This window comes from Scylla paramamosain, chromosome 12, assembly GCF_035594125.1.
Source record: "Scylla paramamosain isolate STU-SP2022 chromosome 12, ASM3559412v1, whole genome shotgun sequence".
NCBI classification, from domain to species: domain Eukaryota; kingdom Metazoa; phylum Arthropoda; class Malacostraca; order Decapoda; family Portunidae; genus Scylla; species Scylla paramamosain.
In genome coordinates, this window is record NC_087162.1 from 23,896,784 (window position 1) to 23,922,552 (window position 25,769).

Consider the following 25,769-nt stretch of genomic DNA (forward strand, 5'->3'; position numbering starts at 1 on the left):
GTGTGTGTGTGTGTGTGTGTGTGTGTGTGTGTGTGTGTGTGTGTGTGTGTGTGTGTGTGTGTGTGTGTGTGTGTGTGTGTGTGTGTGTTACAAAATGGTATACTCTACATACACCAATGCTCTCAAATAAGAAAAATAGTGAATTAAAGTGCCTATTTTTTTCAGTAATCAAAATATGCACCTTCTCTTGGTCTTATCATAGGTCAGTACAAAATTAAATTCAATAATACCACCCAATATTTAGAGAGAGAGAGAGAGAGAGAGAGAGAGAGAGAGAGAGAGAGAGAGAGAGAGAGAGAGAGAGAGAGAGAGAGAGAGAGAGAGAGAGAGAGAGAGAGAGAGAGAGAGAGATTGGTTATAGCAAACTTAAGGTTTACACTGGATTTCCTCCATCATGCTGTCAACTACTGTCAGGTCCTCCTTCAGCACTCCAACCACAGCCTGGAGAGCATCATGTTGCCAGGCCATATATTGGGACACCTCTCGCTCCATGTCACCCACCAGCCCATAGCGAGGTCCACCCTGGGAGCTTGCAGGCTTGACACACATCTGGGCCATCAACTCATTCAGGCAGCCCTGGTAAAGCAATCAGAGGTTGTGATGCATCAAAAACTGTCTTGAAGCCATACTATAACAGTATTCATGTAGCCTGGCTTTTCCCCATAAATGTGTGATTGCAACCAAGAAGCCAAGCTCAGAATACCATATGTCAGACAGTAAGCTTAATACTGCCAACCATTCACCAGCTGTCATGACCTGTAAGCTCACCCAATAAAAACAATCATTAAAAAGGAAATACTAAGCTTTACAGCATGTGATAAGCTTAAAGAAGTAAATTATATGCTAGAAAAAGCAATAATTTACATTACACCTGTTATCTCCTTCAATCTATTCTTAAAATAAGTTTATCATAAAAAGTATAAATATACCTATTAAACTGTTGAGCAGAATCAATTATGGAACTGAAAAGCATGCCAGAGAGAGAGAGAGAGAGAGAGAGAGAGAGAGAGAGAGAGAGAGAGAGAGAGAGAGAGAGAGAGAGAGAGAGAGAGATGGGGGAAGGAATGACCATGAGTATCCAGGGAGGAGGCAGTAGGCACCTGCCAAAACGATAATTTCTCCTAGTGAGGTCTAAAGCACTGGATCAGCGGGTGCTGTGAACTTATCATTAGACCCAGCTGTGACCTCACTGAATGTTTCCCTTTGTGTCTTGCAACACAAAGGGACAGTCACAGCCTGCCCTCTAAAGACAACTATCTTCCTCCACACAAAACTACAAGCACCTAATAACACACACACCCTTCACTCAAAAATTCAAAATTCATGGCAACTCCTATACCAGCCTTGTAGTCCCCATCTGGGGAGGGGACCACAAATGTCCCCAGATCAGACTGCCCTTCTGACGACGACCCTAAGTGTCTTGACACCCCCTCAACTTTTTCTTCATTAATTTCTGCAACATTCATGGTCTAAGATCTAATTTTCAATCTGTAGAACACAACCTCTCCTCTTCTAAACTTCATCTTTTCTTCACTGAAATTCAGGTGTCTGAGGCAATTGACAGTAGCCCCTTTTCTGTTCCCTCCTACTTTCTCTATCTTCATTTTCGATCCAAACCTAGATGTTGCGTTTATGTGCACAACGATTTAACCTGCTCTCGTGCCCAAGCTCTTGAATCTTCCGAGTTTTCCACCATCTGGCTACGACTACAGATCCACTCTCAAACTAAATTTATCTGTGCTGTATATCTCTCACCTAACTCCTCTGACTATAAGAAATTCTTTGACTACTTAACTTCCAAAGTGACTCTATTCCCTTTTGCAGAGATCTCCATTCTTGGAGACTTCAATGTTCACCACCAGCTTTGGCTTTCCTCTCCCTTCACTGACCATCCTGGTGAACTAGCTTTCAATTTTGCTATCTTCCACAACCTAGAGCAATTGGTGCAACACCCAACTCATATTCCTGACTGTCTTGGAGATACGCCCAACATTCTTGACCTTTTCCTGACCTCTAATCCTTCTGCTTATGCCGTCACCCTCTCTTCTCCGTTGGGCTCCTCCGATCACAATCTCATATCTGTATCTCGTTCTATCACTCCAATCCTTCCTCAGGATCCCCCTAAGCGAAGATGCCTCTGGCGTTTTGCCTCTGCTAGTTGGGGAGACCTGAGGAGGTATTTTGCTGATTTTCCTTGGAATGACTACTGCTTCCGTGTCAGAGACCCGTATTGTTCAATGCCTCAAAAACTCAATTCCTCCATCTATCAACTCGACACAACCTTCCAGACAACTATCCCCTCTTCTTCAATAACACTCAACTGTCCCCCTCTTCTACACTGAACATCCTCAGTATGTCCCTTACTGATAATCTGAACTGGAAACTTCACATCTCATCTCTAGCTAAAACAGCTTCTATGAAGTTAGGCGTTCTGAGACGTCTCCGCCAGTTTTTCTCAACCCCCGCCCCCAGCTGCTAACTCTGTACAAGGGCCATATTCGTCGATGTATGGAGTATGCTTCACATGTCTGGGGGGGTTCGACTCATACTGCTCTTCTAGACAGGGTGGAATCAAAAGCTTTTCGTCTCATCAATTCTTCTCCTCTAACTGACTGTCTTCAGCTTCTCTCTCATCGCCGCAATGTTGCATCTCTAGCTGTCTTCTACCGCTATTTTCATGCCAACTGCTATTCTGATCTTGCTAACTGCATGCCTCCCCTCCTCCCGCAGCCTCGCTGCACAAGACTTTCTTCTTTCTCTCGCCCCTATTCTGTCCACCTCTCTAATGCAAGAGTTAACTATATTCTCAATCATTCATCACTTTCTCTGGTAAACTCTGGAACTCCCTGTCTGCTTCTGTATTTCCACCTTCCTATGACTTGAATTCCTTCAAGAGGGAGGTTTCAAGACACTTATCCTTCAATTTTTGACTTCTGCTTTGGACCCTTTTATGAGACTGGCATCTCAGTGGGCTTTTTTGTATTTATTTATTGGATTTTTGTTGCTCTTGGCCAGTGTCCCTCCTACATAAAAAAATAAAATAAAAATGAAAAAAAAAATCACAATTAAAACACTTTAACATGTAAACACAGCTTGCAAGTTTTACAACTCAACAATTCAGCATCAGTTTTCACAAGAAAGCAAACAAGAAACTCACAAATATAACTAAAGAAAATTAAAGTAACATGCTGCATTACTCACTCTATACTGTGTGGGCTGCATCAACTGCATGTACAAGTCCTCCAACCTCATGCGGATTTGTTCTTCTGTCTGGTCAAGGGGAACCCCTCTCTTCCTTTCAACTTCTTGTGCTGACACAAGCTGGTCATTGAAAACAAAAGAGATTTTTAGTGGCAATAATATGATAAATTTAAATGTATACTTCAACTTTTTTACTTAACACCGTAAGCTGTTTCCTTCCCACCTTGAGCACCCTCCGTGTTAGGTTAGCTTGCTTCCACTTGGCATCCTGTATGGCAGCTTTCATCATGGTCTGTTTGTGTCTCAGCTGTGTGATTTCATCCATGATGTTGTTCATGCTGGCTTGCAGTTTCTTGGCATGGTCTTCCTGAAGGCTTTTGCATTACGAGAATATAAAAGTCAGTCACAGTGGATTTGCCACACATAAATAACATGCAAATATAGCAGCATAACTGTTCTTTTTTATATGTATCTTGCTATTTCTCACTCATGCAGGGTGAAAAAAAAAGTCACAACCCAAAGAAAACATGAAATATACCTGATACAAAGGATACTCTCGTATAAGTAAAGCAAATATTCCAATTATTTGATTATTTATGTAAAAAAATCTGACATTTGTGACTTACAATAACATCCTGCCATGAACAAATGGGATACTTATCCTTTTAAATACCCTAAATTTTGTTCCTACATTAGCTGCCTCCTTAAATACTCGTACCATCCATATATCTACAAAATGTTCGCTTCTCCTCATCGTATCTTACAGTTCATCCTGCCTGATGATGCAATATTTATCAGGTCACAAAACCATACAAATTGTTCCAATGCTGAACCTTCCATATCCATCTTCACCCTTCTGAACCTCTTCCCTACAGAGGATTGCTCTGTATACAGCACATTTTCAATCTTATCTTATAGAAGTTTCCAAATCATATACTCGTACAAACCAAATTTAATGCTTTCTCCTTCTGTCTGCAAAAAAAACTCTTATAACCTTCATGCAATTGACACCTCACATTTTCCTCAGTTATGCTGCAAAATCATGCTTATTTCATAACTGTAATGTTTAACAAGTAAATAACTAAAATTTAAAACTTCACAAACTTACTTAAATTGTTTCTGCAACTCCTGAAAGCCAACTTTTACAACTGGGAGGAACTTCTGAGGATCAGGATTTTCACGTTTTCCCTGTTCCCACAGTGCTGGATCAATACCTGAAGATGAACACTTTGTGAACACTAAATGGGCTGTGAAAATGACCTTGGAAATATCCAAAACTCTAATTTTTTACCCATTCATTGAGAGAGAGAGAGAGAGAGAGAGAGAGAGAGAGAGAGAGAGAGAGAGAGAGAGAGAGAGAGAGAGAGAGAATCAGTTTTCAGTTTTGTTTGTAAGAATCCATAACTTCTCTGTACATTTCAGATTACAGAAGATGCATAAAGAAAAGAGCATTTTAAATACTTTATTTAACATGTCAATTTGTGAATAATTGTGCTAATGTAAAAATGCTACATACCTCTTTGAGGAGTATCCAAATATTCCTTCAACTGAGCCTCAGTCAGATTCACCAAAGGGAGAACTTCCAGGACAAATAAGTTCTGAAAATAAATTATCAAAACACTGCATTCTGGCAACAAAGTAGAAGAAAATGAGAAAAATATATGAATTATTCTCAGCATTAATGGGAGTCAGAGTAAATGACACAATCTTTTTTCTTCTTACAAAGCACTTTGCTGCTGATGTGTTAGTGAGATGACAAATTTGCTCTCAAATGTTTACAAATAATCACAATAACTGACCTGTAGAGACAATCCTAATTTTTTCACTAAAACATAAAATAATTAATAAGAATTTGAAATATATTTTAACAGTATATTATAGTTAGGGACAAGAGAATTTAAAAGCATATGGAAACCTTTTAAGAAACTGGGACAAGCATTCACCTCTAGAATCATTATATAACTGTGCTACTGCTTTTTATTGCTAGTGGCTACTCTTTCATACCTTCAGTGTCTGAGTGTATGTTGGCTGGGACATATGCCGAGCCACATCTGTAGCTGTTGCTCTCTCCTTTTCCCCTACAGAAAATAGCACATATTATTCATAACCATTCTTTGAAGTGAAATTTGTCTATCTGTTGCTCTTTTGAAACATTATTCATAACATGACTTCCAACATTCAATAAAAATGCACAACTCTGCAATGAATAACATTGCAACACATCATACAAGACAATTTTTGGATAGTGTGTAAATCATATACCTATTGTAAAACTGAAAACATTTACTCCCTTCTACGTGCAACATATTTCTCTCTTCCTATATATCTAACCACACAAGTCTATTTTAGTCCAGGAATTTAGCTTCTAACACTTTGTAGTCCTACTATGGATTCTAATCTATATGTATTTTCATGAAATTTAATGTTACAAGAATAACTACTGTTGGTAGAAATATCTTTCCATTTAAGCAAAAGGCAATATTTTGATCAATGAAATTCTCCACAACTAAGAAACAGATTTTGAGGTCAGCCCTTCAAATCCTCCAATCATTCCTTAAGTAAGGAACATATCCCAATTATCAAATGAAAATTTCTAAACTGACATATTTTCACTTTTTTTTAACTGAGGTACCTGTACAGATGCATAAATCATGAAAAGTAAGAAAACATTAATACAAAAAGTAAATATCAACTAAAAATGTGTGTTTTTTAGTGTCTTAATATTTTATAAATGTGAAATGTGGTTACGCGCCACTCCTAAGAAATGGAAGAAATATTTTATGTATATTCCAGTTGTTCTTCTTTAAGTAAGGAAGCTATCCCCATTACTAGATGAAAATTTTTGTATTGAAAATCTTTCACTTTTTTTTTTTTTTACAAAACATTTAAAAATATTTGCTATTGAAAATTTTCCTTTGAGTGTTTTTTTTAAGTGTACTGATTTTTCAGAAGTAAAATATGGTTATCTATACACCACTCAAAGGAATATTTTACATATGTACAATAGTTCTTCTTTAAATAAGGAACACATCCCAATTATCAGACGGAATTTTTCTAAAAGAAATTTTTTCACTTTTTTTTTTATCTAAAGTCCATATATGTAGAAAAAATTCAAAAATTTTTGTGATTAAAAATTTTCTCTAAAGAACACAGATAATTAAATTATGAATAGTACAAGAAGAATATTAATATAAAAAGTATATAAATCAATATATCATATCTTAATTTTTTAAGTGAAATATGGTTATTTTCTATGCACCACTCCTAAGAACTCAAAAGAATATTTTACATACGTACAGTGCAATGTTTCTTCTTTGATTAACAAACATATCCCAATTATCAGATTAAAATTTTTTATTTGAAATTTTTTAAACTTTTTAAGGTCCATACCTGTACAAAAATTGAAAAATGTTTGCAATTCAAAATTTTCCTCTAATATTACAGTTTAATCATGAACAGTACAGTGTACAAAAATTTTTAAAAAGCTTTGCAATTAAAAATTATTCTCTAAGATTACAGATGATTCAATCATGAAAAGTAAAAGAATATTAATATAAAAATTATATATCAAATTTTTTAACTTAAATTTTTTTCACTTTTTTTATCTAACATCCAGACCTATACAAAAAAAAAAGTTGACTAAAAGTTTTCTCCTAAGTTTACAGTTGATTAAATTATGAAAAGTAGAAGAATATTGATATAAAAATATATATCATTAAAAAGTGTGTTTTTATACTGCCTTAATTCTTTTTAAGGGAAATATGGTTATATTCTATGTATCACTCCTAAGAACCCAAAATAATATTTTACATATGTACAAAGGTTCTTTAATTAGACAGATATCATTCATTCACACTTACCATTTGCAAGGGTTTGTTGTACATATAATCGTATGTTGGTTCTGTCTGGAAGTTCAGCTGCAAACATTTCACTGATGACCACCTCAGCAACACCAAATATTCCATTCAAGGTGGATACAAAGTTTTGTTCAAGGGGTCTGAAATCAGTAAATTAACCTCTATGAGAAAAAAATAACAAACATAATTGCTTGCTGTTATAAGAGTATGTATTCTAACTTCACCAATTTCATTCTCTTCTCATCCTAACTTTCTTTCACATAATGACTTGGATCTACAGAAATTTATACTTGTAAAGTCATATGAGAAAAACTGCTGAGGTTAGTGTTTGAGTCATACTGCGTATCTATAGTTGTCATAAGTGTGGATAGAAATGAATCCCAAAACATAAATATATCTTCAGACACAGAACATATTTTTATAAAATTAATTGGACCCATTATAAGATATGACTGTATTTACCAATAAGAAATATTCTGAACATAACTTATTATTAACTTGAAACAAGCCAACATAAAGTATCTACTTACTTCAAATCAGCCAAAGACTTCCCAATGACAATCTGTACAATGCCATCTTCATTGTGATAGGAGGGGATCCTGGCATAGCATACCACCTTGAACCTACAGTAAGGGTTCTCTGGAGTAAACTCAACAGGAGGCATATTTGGAGCATAGTAGCCTGAAAAAAGAGGAAGAAGAACCTACCATCATTTAACTTAGGCCTTATTTTCCTTTACAGGGTTGGAAAGTTCATGTGTTTAGAGCAACTGTTTCATAAAATTTGAAAGATTACTTTAATTGGAATTTTCTTTGTTCCACAGGTGCATAAAACATTCCCATTCTAACTCTCAGTCACAGGCTTGGCTTCATTGGTGAAAAATAATAATAAAAAATAAAAATATATTTCATTCATACTTCCTGGGGTAATATATATATATATATATATATATATATATATATATATATATATATATATATATATATATATATATATATATATATATATATATATGGCAGGGAGGTATAAAGGGCACATGCCCACATGTCCCGTCATTCTCACTTCTACCACCAAAGGAAGAACACTACCAGCTACTGAAGAAGGGTCAAGAGACCCAAAATCTGGATCTAGCGCCAATGCCTAGCTACAGAGAAGCCATCACCTCTTTGAAAAAAGAATATGAGACTCTGCCAAGGTATAGAGAAAGTACCTTCAAGAAAATTATAAATGCCTAACTGGCAATCACATTTAACGAAATATATATATATATATATATATATATATATATATATATATATATATATATATATATATATATATATATATATATATATATATATATATATATATATATATATATATCAGTAACAATTTCATATACAAGTATATACGAGTATATTGCTTTACCTTTTCCGGCTCCCCAAAAAGCTTGCAGCTGGTTCCATTTTCGCAAAACCTCATCATTCTCATTATTGAAGTAGGAAGGTGTACAGATGGCCAGGTGCAATGCTAGAGAAGGGTCTGGCTGGCCTGCCATACCCTGCTGTTGTGTAGCATCTGGAAAACAAATGGTTTTACAAGTAATTCACTGCTTTCTGCATGTAATGGTGTATTATATTTTAAACTTGGAATAAAAAAAAATATATCATCATCCCTAATTCACAGATCTAAAAGCATTAAAAAAATTAAATCCATGAGTAAATCAAGTTTTCTCAGCAGTAAATATAACTTGACATACCTGGTCCTTGAGCTCCCGGTGTTGATTTTCTGAAAATCAATATTTATTATTTAAGAGTCAAGAAAAATGGTAATAACTTCAAACTTTTAAAGAACTAACGAAAGCTGCTTTTTCAAATAAGGCATTTCACTGAGATTAGTGTATATTCTATGACTGATACTGTAGTTCACTATGGTATTGCACTGTGATAAAGCAGTTCAACAGAGAACATTCATCACAATCAGTAAACCTAGAGCCAAATACTACAATAGAAAAACAAGAGGTATGACTTACCCAAAAGGTGCAAAGTTGGTTTGGGGTGCAATTAAGAATGGCTTTTGTGCTGGAGTTGTAGTGGTGCCAAACAAGGAACCTTAAATGCAAAAGAAAAATAATTGCATATTTAATATCACTTTCCCAGAATAGCAAAAAAGTATGCCTACAAAGACATACATAAATACCAAATTTCAATTAAATTATGAAAATTATGAGACATACAAAGCTGGAAAGCCACAGGACATCTGACTTCTGATCTCTCTAAAATTTCTGATTGAGGCAGAGCAATCTTAGTAATGTTCAATGCCTCAAAATGCAATTCCTCCTCTATCAACTCAACACAACCTTCCAAATAACTATCTACTCTTCTTCAAAGACACTCAACTGTTCACCTCTTCTACACTGAACAGCCTTGGTCTGTCCTTTACTTATAATCTAAACTGTAAACTTCACATCTCATTTCTTGTTAAAACAGTTTCTATAAAGTTCAGCGTTCCGAGTCGTCTCCGCCAGTTTTTCTCACCCCCCCCGCCCCCAGCTGCTAACTCTGTACAAGGGTCTTATCTGTCCATGTATGGAGTATGCTTCACATGTTTGGGGGTTCCACTCATACCACTATTTCAGACAGGTTAGAATCAAAAGCTTTTTGTCTTATTAACTCTTCTCCTCTAACTGACTGTCTTCAACCTCTCTCTCATTGCCACAATGTTGCACCTCTTGCTACCTTCTACCGCTGTTTTCAAGCTAATTGTTCTTCTAATCTTGTTAACTTCCTGTGGCTTTGCTATACAAGACTTTCTTCTTTCTCTCATCCCTATTCTGTCCACCTTTCTAATGCAAGAATTAACCAGTATTTTCATTCATCCCTATCTCTGGGAAACTCTGGAACTCCCTGCCTGGTTCTGTATTTCCTCCTTCCTATGAACTGGACTCTTTTGAGAGGGAGGTTTCAAGACTCTTCTCTTGTTTTTTTTACCATTCTATCTGATATCTGTATGGGAACTGGAAATAAATGAGCCTTCTTTTTATGTTCATAATTTTTGTTGCCTTTAGCCAGTGGCCTAAAAAAAAATTCTGAGTGGTGACACAAGAAATACATAAAGGCAAAGAACAAAGCCTCACAAGACATACAGTGAAATTACCATCAAATTTATAAAATGAAAGATCTAAATAAGCCTGTATAAAAGCAACTAACGGCAAGAACCACAAGATGATGCTGACAGAATGCACAGTGAGACATAACACTATCAGGCAATATACACAAATACCAGGATATTACATCTCAAAGGAACATTCAAATGAGAAAAAAGTATTGGAAACCTAAAATACTGAATGCACAACATAACAAGAAAAAGCTTGCTGTAGGACCACCTGAATCCTTTATTCACTCAAATATTTAGGTAAACTTCTACAGCTTTCTGAAACTTACAAAGGGTACAAACTAGCACAGAAAAGGGAGAAAATTATATAAATTACTAATCACCAAGTATGTCAGAGTGCAGCCTGATAAAAAGCAGTGTCAAAATCATGTATAAAAAGCTAAAACCTTAGGTACATACATCATCAATATTCCTTTGTGGGTATTTATCTGAATGCCATAAATACTTGCATTCTTTACTCTGGGGATCTTCATCAACTTTTGGTAGTGTCAGCAATTGGAAGGAATTGTGACCATAATGGACAGGCTTCTCCACATGGAAATGCATGACCTTCAATATCATTATTAATTATAATGTATGTGGTTCCACTTTTCATTAACCTTCAGCAATGACTTAAAAACACTCCCTTTTGGAGATCATCCAGTTATTTGTTCCTTCACAGACCAGAGCAACAAAATGGTTATAACAAAAAAATTTTAAGACAGTTCTGAGCAACTTCAAGAAATTGTGCTGTGATAATCTAGTATGTGGAATCTTGCCCATTCTTTATCTAGCTTTGGCATGGAAAACTTGCCAATATATATATATATATATATATATATATATATATATATATATATATATATATATATATATATATATATATATATATATATATATATATATATATATATATATATATATATATATATTTTTTTTTTTTTTTTTTTTTTTTTTTTTTTTTTTTTTTTGGTATTTACCATAAACTATAACTGAGTGGCCTCTCCATATACATTATGTGTGTTCTTTTTCTTTAGTTGATGTACATGTCTTACTTTTATCTGTTATTCTTGTCTATTCCAGATGTAAACATTTCCATTTATTTATCAATTATTATTTTCATTATTATCATTTTTACATATTTTATTCATTATTTTTCTTCTAGATCTTATTATATATATATATATATATATATATATATATATATATATATATATATATATATATATATATATATATATATATATATATATATATATATATATATGTGTGTGTGTGTGTGTGTGCATGTGTGTTGCAACATCTTGTGTCAGATATACACAGGAGGGATGTAGCAAGCATGACAGGCAAGGTGTAGCAAAGCACAACACAAGGAGCTCATAGTAAGCATAATCTGAATCAAAAGTAGTAAGCTAGTAATGCAGTACTCACAAGAGGCTGTTGGCCCTGTGTTAGTCATTCCTCCGCCTACATTCCCAAGGCCAAAGAGATGTGGCTTGGGTGGACCTCCACCAAAGTTAGAGAATAAGCCAAACCCTGGTAATAGCAAGCAGACTGATTACCTCCTCTGAATGCTACAGAAACCAGACAGAGTGAAGGCCTTTCTCTGGCCACAGATTTACTCAGAAATGTGAGTTGTTACAAATACTACTCTGGTGACATTCTGGGATGAATATGTATTAGTAATGATTAAGTGCATTTTCTTATATGCATAGTTCTATGTTTCTAGGTATATTATCTTTGATCTGAATTAAGGTTATTTAGATCCCTTATAATACCAATATTTTTCAGCTACTTTAGTAGAAATTAGTAATTTTACATAGGTTATGTTTAATTTTAACAAAATATCACATTATCACTATAAATTTTTAAAACATACATTAAATATATGCTCCAAAATTAAAATGAAAGTTTCTGTGATTACACCAATTTTGTAAACCACAGACATACACCATGGCTAGTTTTGTTTCCTGGTACCATCTCCTGCTCTTGGAGGGGGAAAAGAAGTTAATATAAAGCCAAGCAAAAAGTAAGACAAGATATAGTTGCTCTTTCATCTGAAGTAGCATATCTTTCAAAATAACTTGAGCAACCAAAATTTATGAAATATATGCTGTATGAACTTTTTCCCTTAAAAGCGACCACTGCAAGCTGCAATTCTAACAGGGCAGATGATCCTTGTAATAAATAGTAAATACCTGTTAGTGTTCCAGTTTGGTCAAACTTAAGCTATAATTACATTAAAGGGAGTGATATAATAGTTGTAACATGTTTACTATATTATATTTTTATTATGATAGTTAAATGGGTCTTGGATTCACTAAAATGAATTATCCACATACTGTTTCTTTACAGTTCAGATTCACCTCCTCCCTCATGATATACAAAGCATCAGAAATTTTCAGTATTCCTAGCCCTATAAATGATTTTGAAGTCCTGTTCCTAAACTTTGTAATCATTGTTCCTAGTGATGGCTGATTCTTGAAAAGCTAGGATTAGCAATTGGTAAATGTGTTCAATATAAAGTTCCCTTACGCTCAGATATACAAATCTTAAGATTTCGGCAGAAAAAAAAGGCACTTCCCATCTTTAAGTAAAACTAAGAACACATATGAACTATGAGTGAACATTATACTTTGTCAAAAATATCTATGCATAATAAACTAATGAACTGTACCTGTTCCTGAACTGACAGGAGCTGGGTTGGTAGAGAAGGGAGTTGCACCAAATGCAGCTTGAAAAACAAAGAATGAGAAAATAAAATAACAGAACAGGCAGTATGATTAATGAATGACTCACTTCTTGCACACCATAATTACTAGTTTGATGTTTTACATATCACTATATATATGGCCCATTTCACCCAAAAGAAGAAACCTTGAAAGGAATCTTCCAGTATTCAATGAAATGCCATATTTCAATCCATAAAGCAGAAGGCATTGTACATATCTAGGAATTAAATACTTATGTGTAGCTATTGAAATTGTTACAGTACTTCCAAAACTGAATCCTAGAATACAGGAGTTGAATTCTATGTCATGTCATAAAAATTTTTCAAAGAAGCCAGAAGGCTATAGTTCAATAGTAGCAAGACAGTTAAAGCAATAAATTACTTCTCAGAATACAAGGCTACTTGCTATAAAATTTTCACTTTACCTGTGGACTGGGTTAGAGTATTGCTCCCAAAGCTAAAACCTGAAAAATGTGTGGATGTTAAGAACAGATGTTGCTGCAAAAATTCTACATTACTATTACCACTAAATATTTATAATGTTTATTATATAATTTATTATATGAGTTATATTATTTATTATGTTACTTTATCATTATTATCTATATTATTCATATTATCTTTTTATTCTCAATTACTTATACTTATTAAATCAATCTCCACAAGTAGCAATTCTAAGAGTGCTCCTCTATGCCTGGCCTCTTCTTGTGTGTGGGTGGATCAGTGGTGTCAGTTTTTTTTATCTTTTAGTCCATGTCTGTACAGTTCATAACTTGATTCCACTTATAGCAAAAATTTCTTTGTTACACTTTCCTGCCTTGAAGAGGGATGATATAACTGCAATCTCATCAATTCGTAAGTCCTTATCATCAACTATTATCTAGCAACAAGACACAATGCAGGATACAGTAGTAAGAAAATAGCTGACCTTGCAGAACAGCACAACTAATTACTCCAGCCCATAACATGGCCTGTCCTTGAGCTGTCATATTATGACAGCTCAAGGGCAACTGAAATATGAATGCAACCACTGTTGTACCAATGGAATACTGTTCCAAGCTGCCAGATGTATGACTACTCAGCCAATGTTTAACCATAATAAAGATAGGTGGGAGAGTTTGAATTTCAGACAGGGTAACCAAAACAAGATCTACCACACTGATTTCAAAGGCCACCATTGTATATGGTGACCAAGCCTGTGCTTAACATTTAAACAAAGACCATTGAAACTACAATATAAAGAAGCCAAGTAGTCTATTATGAATTTGTATGCTTTATCTGCTTGAAGCACATCTCTTCATTACTAAGTAACTGGTCAAGATTTCTCTTGTTTACTGGTCATAGTAAGCAAATATTTTATTTCTGAAGCAAAAAGTTACAACTGGACATTCATATCATGTTTTGAATCCTGAATTTTCAAACTAAGAAATCTTACCTATTTGTAAAGGTCAATTCCCAATCTTTTGGTTAAATATTTGACCTCCAGAACTTGAATTATCCTCAAGGAAATATGGTATATGTCTTAAGCACCAGTAGTGGTGGTTGGGTTATGATATTCTTATAGACTTTGGAAACAGTATGGGCTAAAAAACATTTTATTCTTCAACACAAAAATCTGATTAAAACTTTTAGTTAATATCATAACCATAATGAAATAGAAAAAAAAAATGTTTGGTAAAAAAAAAAAAAAATCAAAAAATCAACTTGAGTAGGATACTTACTGGGCTGAGAAGCAACACTACTCATGCTAGGTGTTCCAAACCCAGAGCCAGGGTAAAGGAAAATAAAAGCAATCTGAAAAAGTGTTGCAACTTATGCATTTGAATTATCTAGCTTTGATTCTGTTTACTGCATATTATAAAGTGTAAATCATCCATAGTTACCTGTAGAAGGCTGGGCAGTGACTGGGTTTCCAAAGAGAAAACCTGAGATATGAAAATAATTTGTATGAAGGAAAGATATATGTTCTCCATCTGTTCACTATCTATTGATGTAATACACTTTCTTTTTTCAAATATTTATCTCTATGCCAAGTTGGCATCTCCTAAAAGAGGAACATCCTCTGTCTCATTTAACATTTCTATGATGTTAAAGGTATAAGTGCATCTCACAAAATATACTTTTATTATAAATCTCCTCTCCCATATCAAATACCACTTATGAGGGTATTTTTCAGTACATTTTTCTTTTCTAGTTTTGTCTCCATTTATGCAAGTAGTCAACTACAGTAAATTCATGCAAAACACCACCACTTGTTACTCCTCCTCCTCCAGCACCTGAGGTTCCAAATGCCATGGAAAATAAAGGGATTTTTGTGAATTTACATGCATACTGCACCATGTATTCTTTTGATCATCATTATCAGTGCCATGTTCAATATGGCTAACATGGAGCTAGTGGAACATCAATATTTGAGACTAGATGCCCTTCCTAACACTATGAGGCCAGTGGAGGGATTGTTACTTCTGGCATGTTGCTGCCAGAAGTCAATGGTCTTATTAGACCATTCATGTTTGTCATAATGCTGCAAAGACTATGAAGAATTAACTGTGCACAAACATGATTGTTAAAAGTGATCCTGTTGACCAGTGCAACTTTATATGTACTATATATACTACAAGTACTTAATAGTCTAATTGTTAAACATACATGTACACCAAATATATGACAATGCAGAGCAACTCTCTTTCATGTTTATAATGAAAGTAAAATTCTAACTAATATATTAATAAGGTGTACACACACACACACACACACACACACACACACACACACACACACACACACACACACACACACACACACACACACACACACACACACACACACACACACACACACTTTTGGTGACAATTCCACTAACAAGAAAAGAAAAATGAGGATGTGAGCTTTTCAACCCTCTTGAAACAAATGACCAAAGCCATATTTAATTTATTCCACATAATGATAATGGATTATTTAACTCAGAGTTGCAATATAAGAGTATACATACTTCTGAAACTATGACCTCTACAATACTAAAGACAAATCTAATTCTGATTTTGTCTCCATCAACCTTGAATGCCTATTTCTCAATACATGGGTTTGTTTGTTTTTGTTTACTTTTTTTAAGGGTCATGCACAATCTAGTTACCAGGAGCTGTCTGTGCTGTGCCTGTCATGCTTCCTGCACCAAAGCTGAGATCTGTAATTAAGAAAATAAAAAGTAAGAACAAGATTCATAGCACAGAAATTAATATTACAAAGGAATACAGGAGATACAGAGAAAAAGTGTACATCAATCTTTCATTATCAGTATCCTGTCTGAGGTAAGTGGGAATATCCACACACAGATGACTCATAACACTTACCATGTAGTCAGCTACCTTTCATTTAAAAATAGACTTAAAAAAGAATATGAAAGTGAAAATACCATGATATTTTTAAAACCTGAGTATTAAATCTTTTATAATAAAACTGCACACAAATAAAAATCATGTTAACATTTTGTTACCTTACTTGTTAAACAAAGGGGACAGGAAATCATGCTCACAGTCTGACATTTAGGAAAGTTTGAGCAGTACATACAGCTTCTTCCTTTGTGATCTTACTGTAATGGTGGATATCATCATCTTTTAAGCATGTATCCATGTGTGTGTACACTTGCAGGATTGGTGCAGTGAATTCTATACAATGAAATCTACAGAACACAGTTAAAAATGAGTTGCTATAGAGTTTGAAATGGAAGAGAAAAAGTATGATTTGTGTTGTCAATATAAATAGAAAATAACAATCAAATTTCAGCCAATAAATTTACAAATCAGATATATAGAATAAAAAGAAATGATGATACTGGATACAATTATATTCATAATGGCTAGTGTGCTGCAAACAGAAGGAGCATCTGAGCCCCCAACACAATGCCCACATTGGTGCGCATGTGAAGCTTCTACTGCCCTGTGTGAGGGAGGAGGCATACTCCAAATGGAGCCAAAGATCAAAACTTTTAATCTCAACAATGCTAATCCGCCCATTCCTGAACTCTCTCCTATGATCACCAAACATCTGCAGCACATGGTGGGATGCAAAACAATGTAGTTGCCTTGACATAAGATTATAAGTTTGTTTTAAGACATTAATGCATTCAATCAAGTTTTCCTTGACATACTAAGAAAAAACAAATTTTCACCTTGACATAAGACAATGCATATTAAAAACAAGTTATGTTTAAAATACAAATCAACAGTATTTTATTAGTATGTATGTATATAACACTAATTCATGCACTACATGTTCATCAGCAAGTATTTTCTACATAAGAAATCTCTGAGATATGTAATATCACAATTTTCTTTTGCTCTTTCAGGTTTCCCTTGGTTTTAATGCTGCTGGTCTGACAACTATACAGCCTGAGGCCCTGAAGGTCATGGAACATCTTGAAGAACTCAGCTTAACAAATAACAACATCTCAGTGATCTACAATAATACTTTTGTTTACTGCCCTACACTTGTGGATCTAAACCTTGATAACAATAATATCTTGGTAAGATTATGCTCAAATACAACTGAGCTGTATGTTGACATTTAAATGGCGATATGAAATTTTCATTAAGGTTTTCCACATGAGCTACATCTGTAAATCAGCCAGTCACCATTCATGTATATGTGGCAATCTAAGTTTTGGAGGGTGAATTCCAATTCCACTACTTTTATATTTTAATTTACTTTGGTTTACTTATTGTTAATCTATCATTTTAATATAGAGGTGTAAATTTCAGCCTACATTTTATCATGAGCACAATAAAGCTACACAAGTAAAAAATAGGAATGCACATTAATACTTAAAAAAAAGATCAGAGTCCATGGGCAGGTTCCAAGTTTATCTGGATAAGCCTTACAACCATTTGATGGTAACTTACTAAGATGCAGTTAGGAACAGCTTGTTAATGGAAAGTGGAATGAGAAAACGAGTGTACTGAAGAAAATATTGTTGCTTGTTTAATCCTGGTAATTTATCCTGATCTGAATGATCTCTCAACTTTCATGAATGAAGTGACTTACTAATGTCAGAGTTACACAGGAACATAGTTATTACATTCAAGTGTGTCACCTTTCCCATTGTAGTACATGCACATTCCCAATCACAGTTTTCAGTTTACCATGTAGAATATAATTAAAAATTTACCATTAAAGAACAATTAGTAGCCATCATAGACAAGTGAGTATTTGCATGTGAAAAACAAACAACTTTCTGGTTATTCCACAGATTATCCATGAAGGATCCTTTACATCACTTCATCGTCTTCAGAAATTGAGCTTGTCTCACAATAATCTGATCACCATACCCACAAGCCTACCTCCATATCTGCAGTTTCTCTCAGTACATCATAACCTGCTCCCGGAAGCTCCTCAGCTCAAACTTAATTATTTAACAAATCTAAACCTCTGCTACAACCTGATTAGACACATCAATCCCAAACAGGTAATAAAAATTGCTTTTTTTTCTCTGTTAATACAGCATATATATCTCAGAGTATATAACAAATTTATTAATTTATATATAACACAACTATCATAGTATTGGTCAAAGCATATACATACATCTAAAATAATAAATTTTCACCATTTTATGGAAGCAAAAAAAAATAATCTTGATCTTATTCCAGATAAACTTAAAAAGCCTGAAGGATCTTTGTCTCGGAGGAAGAAAGTTCAATCTCAATGCTAGGCTTTTCACTCAAGAGCAATTCCCTATTCTTAGGAGTCTTCACTTGAAAGGAACTTCTCAGCAATATCTGGACATACCTGATAAAGCACTGAGAAACATACAAAACATGTCCACTACTTCACTAACCACACTGGAGCTTGACTTCTGTAGGTGAGCTAATGATCTTCAAAGTACAAAATTTGAAGCAAAATATTTTACAAAGAAATCTTTCCAGAGGTGGCCAATAAGGAAAAGAATAAAAATATTCAAGATGAAAAATTAAAAAGCAAAAAAAAAAAAAGTTTATCCTTATTTTGTAACTTCTCAAACTACACAGTGATAAAGATGTATATTTTACTAATGCCACACACTAAATAAGCATTGTTTCTTTCCAGTATAGCAAGTTTAACTGCATTTGAGGACATGAGCACACTCCACACTCTCAGGATGACAAATATAATACTCATATCTACAAGAATGTTTACTCCCATCTTGAAGCTTCCTCTCATAACTGTCCTGGATTTCTCTGGGTCACCTGGTCTAGCTCAGTCTTTTCTTGATTCCCCACCTACAAGAATCCTAAATAGTTTGAAAATTCTACGTATGCCCAGGTGTGGCATCACTAGACTGCCACAATCTCTTCAAAATCATAAGCTACCCAACATCACTCACCTTGACATAAGTTTCAACCCTTTAAAGTGTACCTGTGACCTCTCTTGGATTCCAGATCATGTAAGGGAAGGGAAACTTGTTCTTGAGAATGAGGAGTACACCATTTGTGCATACCCAGAACACCTTCAAAACATTACCCTACTGACTGCCACCCTTTGTCCTATTCTTAGAACACTTTCAACAATAACATTGCCAGAATTAACAGTCAGCACACATATAACACCTACCTCTTTTTTAAATACTACGTATACAAACATCCAAACAACATCAACACTGCAAGTGTTTCCAGAATGGTCAACTGAGTCATCAGGTAAGAAATGGTACTTTATCCACACCAGCTTTTATCAAGTTTGTCATAGTTTCCAACAAATATTTGTATCCAGTCATTATGCCATATCTACACAAAAAAATATCAAATAAACATCATATGATTATACTAAATTTTTTTTTTTCAAATAGGTAATAACAAAATTTGAACTAAACATAAGATCTCTTTACAGGTGAATCTTCCAAGACCAATGCACCACATAATAATTCCACACTCAACAGAGCAGCAATGGGATTCAGTGTAGAAAAAATACTGGGTATCTTCGGCGCTATAGCTGTTTCCATCATAGTAGCATATCTTTTGGTGATTTTATCAAGAAACATATTAAACCACTATAGAACAAGAAACTTCAATGTTTGTGATGCACAATATAACTCTCAACAACAACTTACTCTACATGCTATTTAAGAAGTACTGAAGTTTACAAAAGAACTTGCTTCCTCTAAAACCCCTCTGGAATACAATAAAAGTGTGACACAAAAATCACTGAGCTGTAGTGTTAAGAAAAAGTGAAGGTTTTTCCAGTCTTCAATAACTGCAATCCTACTGAGTTGAGACAGAAGATCCAACACTTTACTTACAGTTAAAAGCACCATTGATATCAGACTAATTCCATTTCAGCCTTATAAAGTTGTTGTATCATTGCTACCACTGCCATATGTATAGTGTAATGGGAAGAAGTCAGTGGAATAAAGAATAAGGGGATACTATCTGCCATGATGACAAGACCTAATATGTTGTACAGCATGATGTGTGTTGGCATGTTGTTTGATACAAAATTTAATTCTGTACATGACATTTGTCCAAATATTTTGTATTCATGTAATTCCTAACAACAATTAAAAGTACGCGAGTACAAAATCTTGATTCATCAGCAATATACTGATAAAACTCATGAAATAAATTCTTTCCTTCCACATTATGGAAACATGCAAGCATGTCTTTAGTCTTACTCATGACCTGCCTTAATGATGATGATAATAATAATAATAATAATAATAATAAATTGTTTATCATTCAGGCAGTTAACAAACTGAAAATGTACAGAGGGGGTGGGGAAATAGTTAACATTAATCCTAAAGCTAAGTCTAACCTAGAAGGGAAATACTATTGATTGATGGCTCACACCACGGTGGGAATCGCGCTGAGTCTGTACCGGTCCATGCGCGGACCGTGCGTATAATGATGAAGGCTACTGCAAGTCTGCATTCTGAAAACTATAACTGCCATATGCTAAAGTGACCTAAAAGTCACATACCTCTTACCTCCTCTCCCTTTTTGGCAGGGTCATTGACTAGTGCACTCATAATTATCAATCAGCCTTCTCTTAAGCTCTTTTTTTAACCTATACAAAACAATAATAATATCAAGATATTAACCCTTCAGAAAAATTATTGAAACAAATTACATAGGTAAATAATTTCTATAAACACATCCATCACACCCATGCGCCACTAGAGACCTAATGCATGTTAGAAACCACAGGGATGCCTTTATGCAAATCATTTATATGATCATAATACTGAGTAGGTTCAGAGAAGACAGCCTCTGGGTCACTATCCGGTTCAGACATCTCTCCATCTGCTCTGTCTATACCTAGACTACTGTTATTAACAACATTATATTGGAAAACCTATCAACACCTCAATAAAAAAAAGTCAGTAATTTATAAAATATTTCCAGCAATAAAAAAGAATATATATATATATATATATATATATATATATATATATATATATATATATATATATATATATATATATATATATATATATATATATATATATATATATATATATATATATATATATATACTCATACTGCAAACAAAACTTAATTTAAAGAACTTAAAACATAAAATTACTCACTTGGAGTTGCCATTTTTATGTGAAATGTGCTTCAAGTTGCTGCAAAATTCTTCTTATATTCTGTTAAAAAGAAAAGAAAATCATTAGTAAGCATAATTAATAGCCATTTATACTTTCCTTCTTTTTTTCTCTCTACTAATTCTACTTGTTTATTTATTATTTTTTCTTTCTTTTTACCTGTAACTGAAGCTTGTCTATATATTCTTGAGACAGTGAAAGCAACAATTCAAAATTAAGTGTAAGAAAATAAATAGCTTGGTCATGAATTTGACAGGATGTGATTTACCAAAATTTACCACTTATCCTAACCAGATTACATGAAGAAGCAATCTGAATGGCAATATTAATTTGTAAAATAGCATCTGTCAAGTTCTAATTCCTTCCTCATTTCATTATGTCCATATATCTTCTCACAGTGAAGAGCTTCAACTCATCCTTATGGATGTGGGTCAGAGTTTCAGCATCTAAGAGATTGGATGGACATTACCCAATAAGGTATTGTTACACCAGTCCACTATAAGGTTTATGTTGTGGAGAATTGGTGCTACCAAAGATTAAAAGTAATATTTGGCTTAGATTCATATATAATTCATTCCTCCATTTCATTCTACTGATACAAACTAAACATGTTTCATCATAAAAAACTGAAAATAAATTAAAAACGAGTCATAAAAACAAAAAATATATGAGTAAAATGGAGATCACCCAAGAAAGCAGCAGTACCAGTAAACTATCAACAAGCTTTCACCCTACACCTCAGTTGATATTCTTAAACATTTCAGTGATTTATCTTGTGAACCTCCAGCTACCAACAGCGGAAGTTATTGAGGGCATTTATAGGATTCTGGCTACAATTTAACAAGAATTCTGCATCATCAATAGCAAAAATATCCATGAGAACCAGAATAGTCATCTCTGCAGCATCTGAAAATAGGCCTTATGAGGCCAAAACATCCAAGAATATGAGTCCTACTGATCCTAAGAAGAGTTCTTCATAAAGATGCAGGTTTAAACGAAACCTAAAATTGGTAGCCTTCTTATATTCTTATCTGGGTTAAGATTAGGTAATATTACCAGGTTCTGTACTATTGCTGTTCTCTTAAAATCATTCAGCTATGTACTCCTCACCAGCTTGACCAGTCTAATCCTGATTTGGTTTAGTTCCCTTTCGTTTGTTTTCACTTTTTATTTACTTTTTTGTTTTTGTTCTCAAATATGTGACCAGTTCTATGAGCACAACAGTCATGATACGGGGGAAAAGTGTACGAAAGATCATTAAGCATTGTAGACCCGTCACTTAATACTTAATACTTAATACATTATTTATATTAAATAATGTGAAACTTTAAGAAAAAGAAGAAAACTTGATGTAGACCAGTGGTTCCCAACATTTTTCATTACATTATCTGTTTACTGACTTCAAGTCTGTGTTACCCACATCATCAAGTGTAAGTATTGTAGTAGTATATATCTATGAGTATGATACAATAAACAAATAAGAGTTATCAAAAATATTCTGAAAGCTTGATGTTTTATTTCTGTTTACATAATCTCAGTTTTTAGATGTATGTATGAGTAAATAGTTTAACTTTTCAATGAAATGAATTAAAAAAAAATTAAAATTAAAAATATATAAAAATACATGAACAATACCAATACTTACATTATTTACACACCTTCATGAAAAAAACCTTACTGAACACTCCAGAAAATAATTATTATCCCTTTTTACAATCACTAGTAAACAACAGTGAAAATACTGAGACTAGTAAACTAATACTTCTAATGGAAAATGCTTGAAACACTACTTATTACTTATTTATTTTTTTTAAGAAAGATCACCAACCAAGGGAGAAAGAGAGATAAATAAATAAATAAAAACATAAGAAAAAGGCCCACTGAGGTGCCAGTCCCCAAAAGCAGTCAAAACCGGTGGTCAAAAATTAAGAGAGGGAGAAAAACTGGCGGAGACAACTCCGAACAGCAAACTTCATAGAAGCTGTTTTAGCTAGAGATGAGATGTGAAGTTCCCAGTTTGGATTATAAGAAAAGGATTGACTGAGGATGTTCAGTGTAGAAGAGGGGGACAGTTGAGTGTCACTGAAGAAGAGGGAAGGTTGAGTCGAGTTGATAGATGGAGAAATTTAGTTTTTGAAGCATTAGATAATACTAAGCTTGCTCTGCCCCAATCAGAAATTTTGAACCCTTAGAAGGTTGTGAAATGATATATGTTTAAGAATCTTCATGTTAAGGATAAATTCAAAAACTTAAGAAAGACTGGAAATTAAAACAATAGGATAGTAGTCTGAGATTGGAAAGGTCACCCACTTTAGGAACATGTTGAAAGTAGGCAAACTTCCAGCAAGAAAAAAAGGTAGATGTTGATAGACAGAGTTGGAAGAGTTTGACTAGGCAAGGTCCAAGCATGGAGACACAGTTCCGGAGAACAACAGGAGGAACCCTAACAGGTCCATAAACCTTTCAAAGGTTAAGGCAAGTGAGGACATGCAAAACATCATTGCGAAGAATTTTAATAGGCAGCATGAAATAGTCAAATGGTGGAGGAAAGGGAGGAACAACCCCTCAATCATACAAAGTAGAGTTTTTAGCATAGAGTTCAGCTTTAGAGATAGATAATATGGCAGTGGTGAAATCAGATTGAAATAAAGGGGGGGAAAGATGAAGAAGCAAAGTTATTGGAGAGGCTAGGTACCAGAAATTACAAGCTAGATCTTGAAAATTTGTGACTTTCTATTATTGAAAGAGTTTTGGCTAGCTGCAGAACAGATGGCATGATTCGGGGCAGATATATAGAATGCATGAGATTCAGGTGATGGAAGGCTCAAGTACCTTTTGTAAGACACCTCTCTATCATGTATAGCACAAGAACAGGCTGTGTTAAACCAAGGTTTGGAAGGTTTAGGTCGAGAGAAAGAGTGAGGAATGTACACCTCCATGCCAGACACTATCGCCTCTGTTAGGTGCTCAACACACAGAGATGGCTCTCTGACACAGAAGCAATAGTCATTCCAAGGCAAATCAGAATAATATGTCCCCAATTATAAGAGGCAAAATGCCAGAGGCACCTCTGCTTTGGAGGATCCTGAATAGGGATTGGAGTGATAGGACAAGATACAGATACATACATACACACAAATTCATAACAATATGAATGCCTTTATTCTCAGTCTTCCATTACCCACTCAAATTATACAAATTACCCACTTGTGGATAATTACCCATAGGTTGGGAACCACTGATGTAGACTATGCAGAGTGCAATATTGAATTAAGGATACAATATTAACCTACTAATTTCCAGGCAGACTAATCATTTCTCAGCAAAACAACATTTTTTCAAATCATGACCAATACAGTTGCGATCAACAGTGAAATGAATGAATGGTAAATATGCAATTTCAACCAATATTCCCCCTTTAACTCCTAACCTACAGGAACCACCCAATAAGTTAAATTACCCTAACATTTTATAACCTCCTATCTGAGGGGACTTTGTGCCCTTCCTCCACAGACCGTACCATAAAATAAAATAAACTGACATTTTGTAACCTCCTAACTGGGGAGAGCTTTGCCACCCTGAATCCACCCCCATAAGGTAAACTAACCTAACCTAACACTGTTACCTCCTAACCACAAAACTACGCCCCCCCAACCCCCATAAGGTAAACTTATTAATTTTCGAAAGGGTAAAATGGGAGCTAGAAATGCTTCAAACAGTGAGATGTAGATCCTGCAAAGAGCTATAGTTACGTACGGTGTATTGGTTGAAATAGATAAAACCAAATGAACTAAAAAAATCTAAATCTAAGCCTAGCTTAACCCCTAGATGAAAACACGAGTTATTTCAATGTTTATAACGCTTGTCTTTGTAAGTTGTCATCCACATAATGAAGGAGACAACTGTGATATTAATTAACTGAATGAATCTAACCTAACCCTCGGATGAAAACGTTGTTGTTTCAATATTATCCAAAACTGCCATATTTTGCCAAAAAATAAACAGTCAATGTTTGGAAATTAGTAGGTTATGGATATTTCTATAATGCCCGCACCACATTCTAGTGTAGTGGCCCCAAGGAAAAATATACAGATGAACAGTCCAACTTACCGCCACCAGCACAACCACGCTGATCACTGTGTTTATCTGCTGCGCCGATTCCAATGCCGCGTGGGCGAGGAAGGCGCTGCGCTGCACCGGGATAGAAATTATCCCCTCCAAGACGCTTTGTTCGTTCACCATCACTATTTTCGAAGGCTACAAAGATGGTTCGCTG

The 25,769-nt window shown here is 34.4% G+C and overlaps 2 protein-coding genes across 24 annotated transcripts; one reads left to right on the plus strand and one right to left on the minus strand.

Annotated features, from left to right (window-relative positions):
- LOC135105909 (nucleoporin p54-like) lies at positions 1 to 25,769 on the minus strand. 21 transcript variants are annotated; one of them, XM_064014592.1, is made up of 19 exons: positions 25,604 to 25,769; positions 21,476 to 21,535; positions 16,055 to 16,105; positions 14,805 to 14,846; positions 14,643 to 14,732; positions 13,347 to 13,385; positions 12,868 to 12,924; positions 11,622 to 11,726; positions 9,070 to 9,148; positions 8,797 to 8,825; positions 8,466 to 8,615; positions 7,589 to 7,739; positions 7,062 to 7,198; positions 5,206 to 5,279; positions 4,718 to 4,799; positions 4,310 to 4,415; positions 3,425 to 3,575; positions 3,202 to 3,321; positions 1 to 576 (listed from the first exon to the last, which is right to left on the minus strand). In XM_064014592.1, exons 2-19 carry the CDS (start codon positions 21,486 to 21,488, stop codon positions 367 to 369), a joined length of 1,686 nt encoding a protein of 561 aa, XP_063870662.1. In that variant the 5' UTR covers positions 21,489 to 21,535; positions 25,604 to 25,769; the 3' UTR covers positions 1 to 366. The 21 variants fall into 21 exon arrangements, with proteins under 21 accessions (XP_063870662.1, XP_063870666.1, XP_063870665.1 ...); XM_064014596.1 differs by lacking the exon at positions 11,622 to 11,726 and having other exon boundaries at positions 25,604 to 25,767; XM_064014595.1 differs by lacking the exon at positions 14,643 to 14,732 and having other exon boundaries at positions 25,604 to 25,761.
- On the plus strand, positions 16,438 to 20,542 carry LOC135105911 (slit homolog 1 protein-like). 3 transcript variants are annotated; one of them, XR_010271049.1, is made up of 6 exons: positions 16,438 to 16,977; positions 17,267 to 17,443; positions 18,167 to 18,382; positions 18,567 to 18,774; positions 19,003 to 19,589; positions 19,780 to 20,542. XR_010271049.1 is itself a non-coding variant. In XM_064014614.1 (6 exons), exons 1-6 carry the CDS (start codon positions 16,744 to 16,746, stop codon positions 20,013 to 20,015), a joined length of 1,653 nt encoding a protein of 550 aa, XP_063870684.1. In that variant the 5' UTR covers positions 16,438 to 16,743; the 3' UTR covers positions 20,016 to 20,542. The 3 variants fall into 3 exon arrangements, 2 of the variants coding, with proteins under 2 accessions (XP_063870684.1, XP_063870683.1); XM_064014614.1 differs by having other exon boundaries at positions 19,008 to 19,589; XM_064014613.1 differs by having other exon boundaries at positions 16,439 to 16,977; positions 18,567 to 18,778.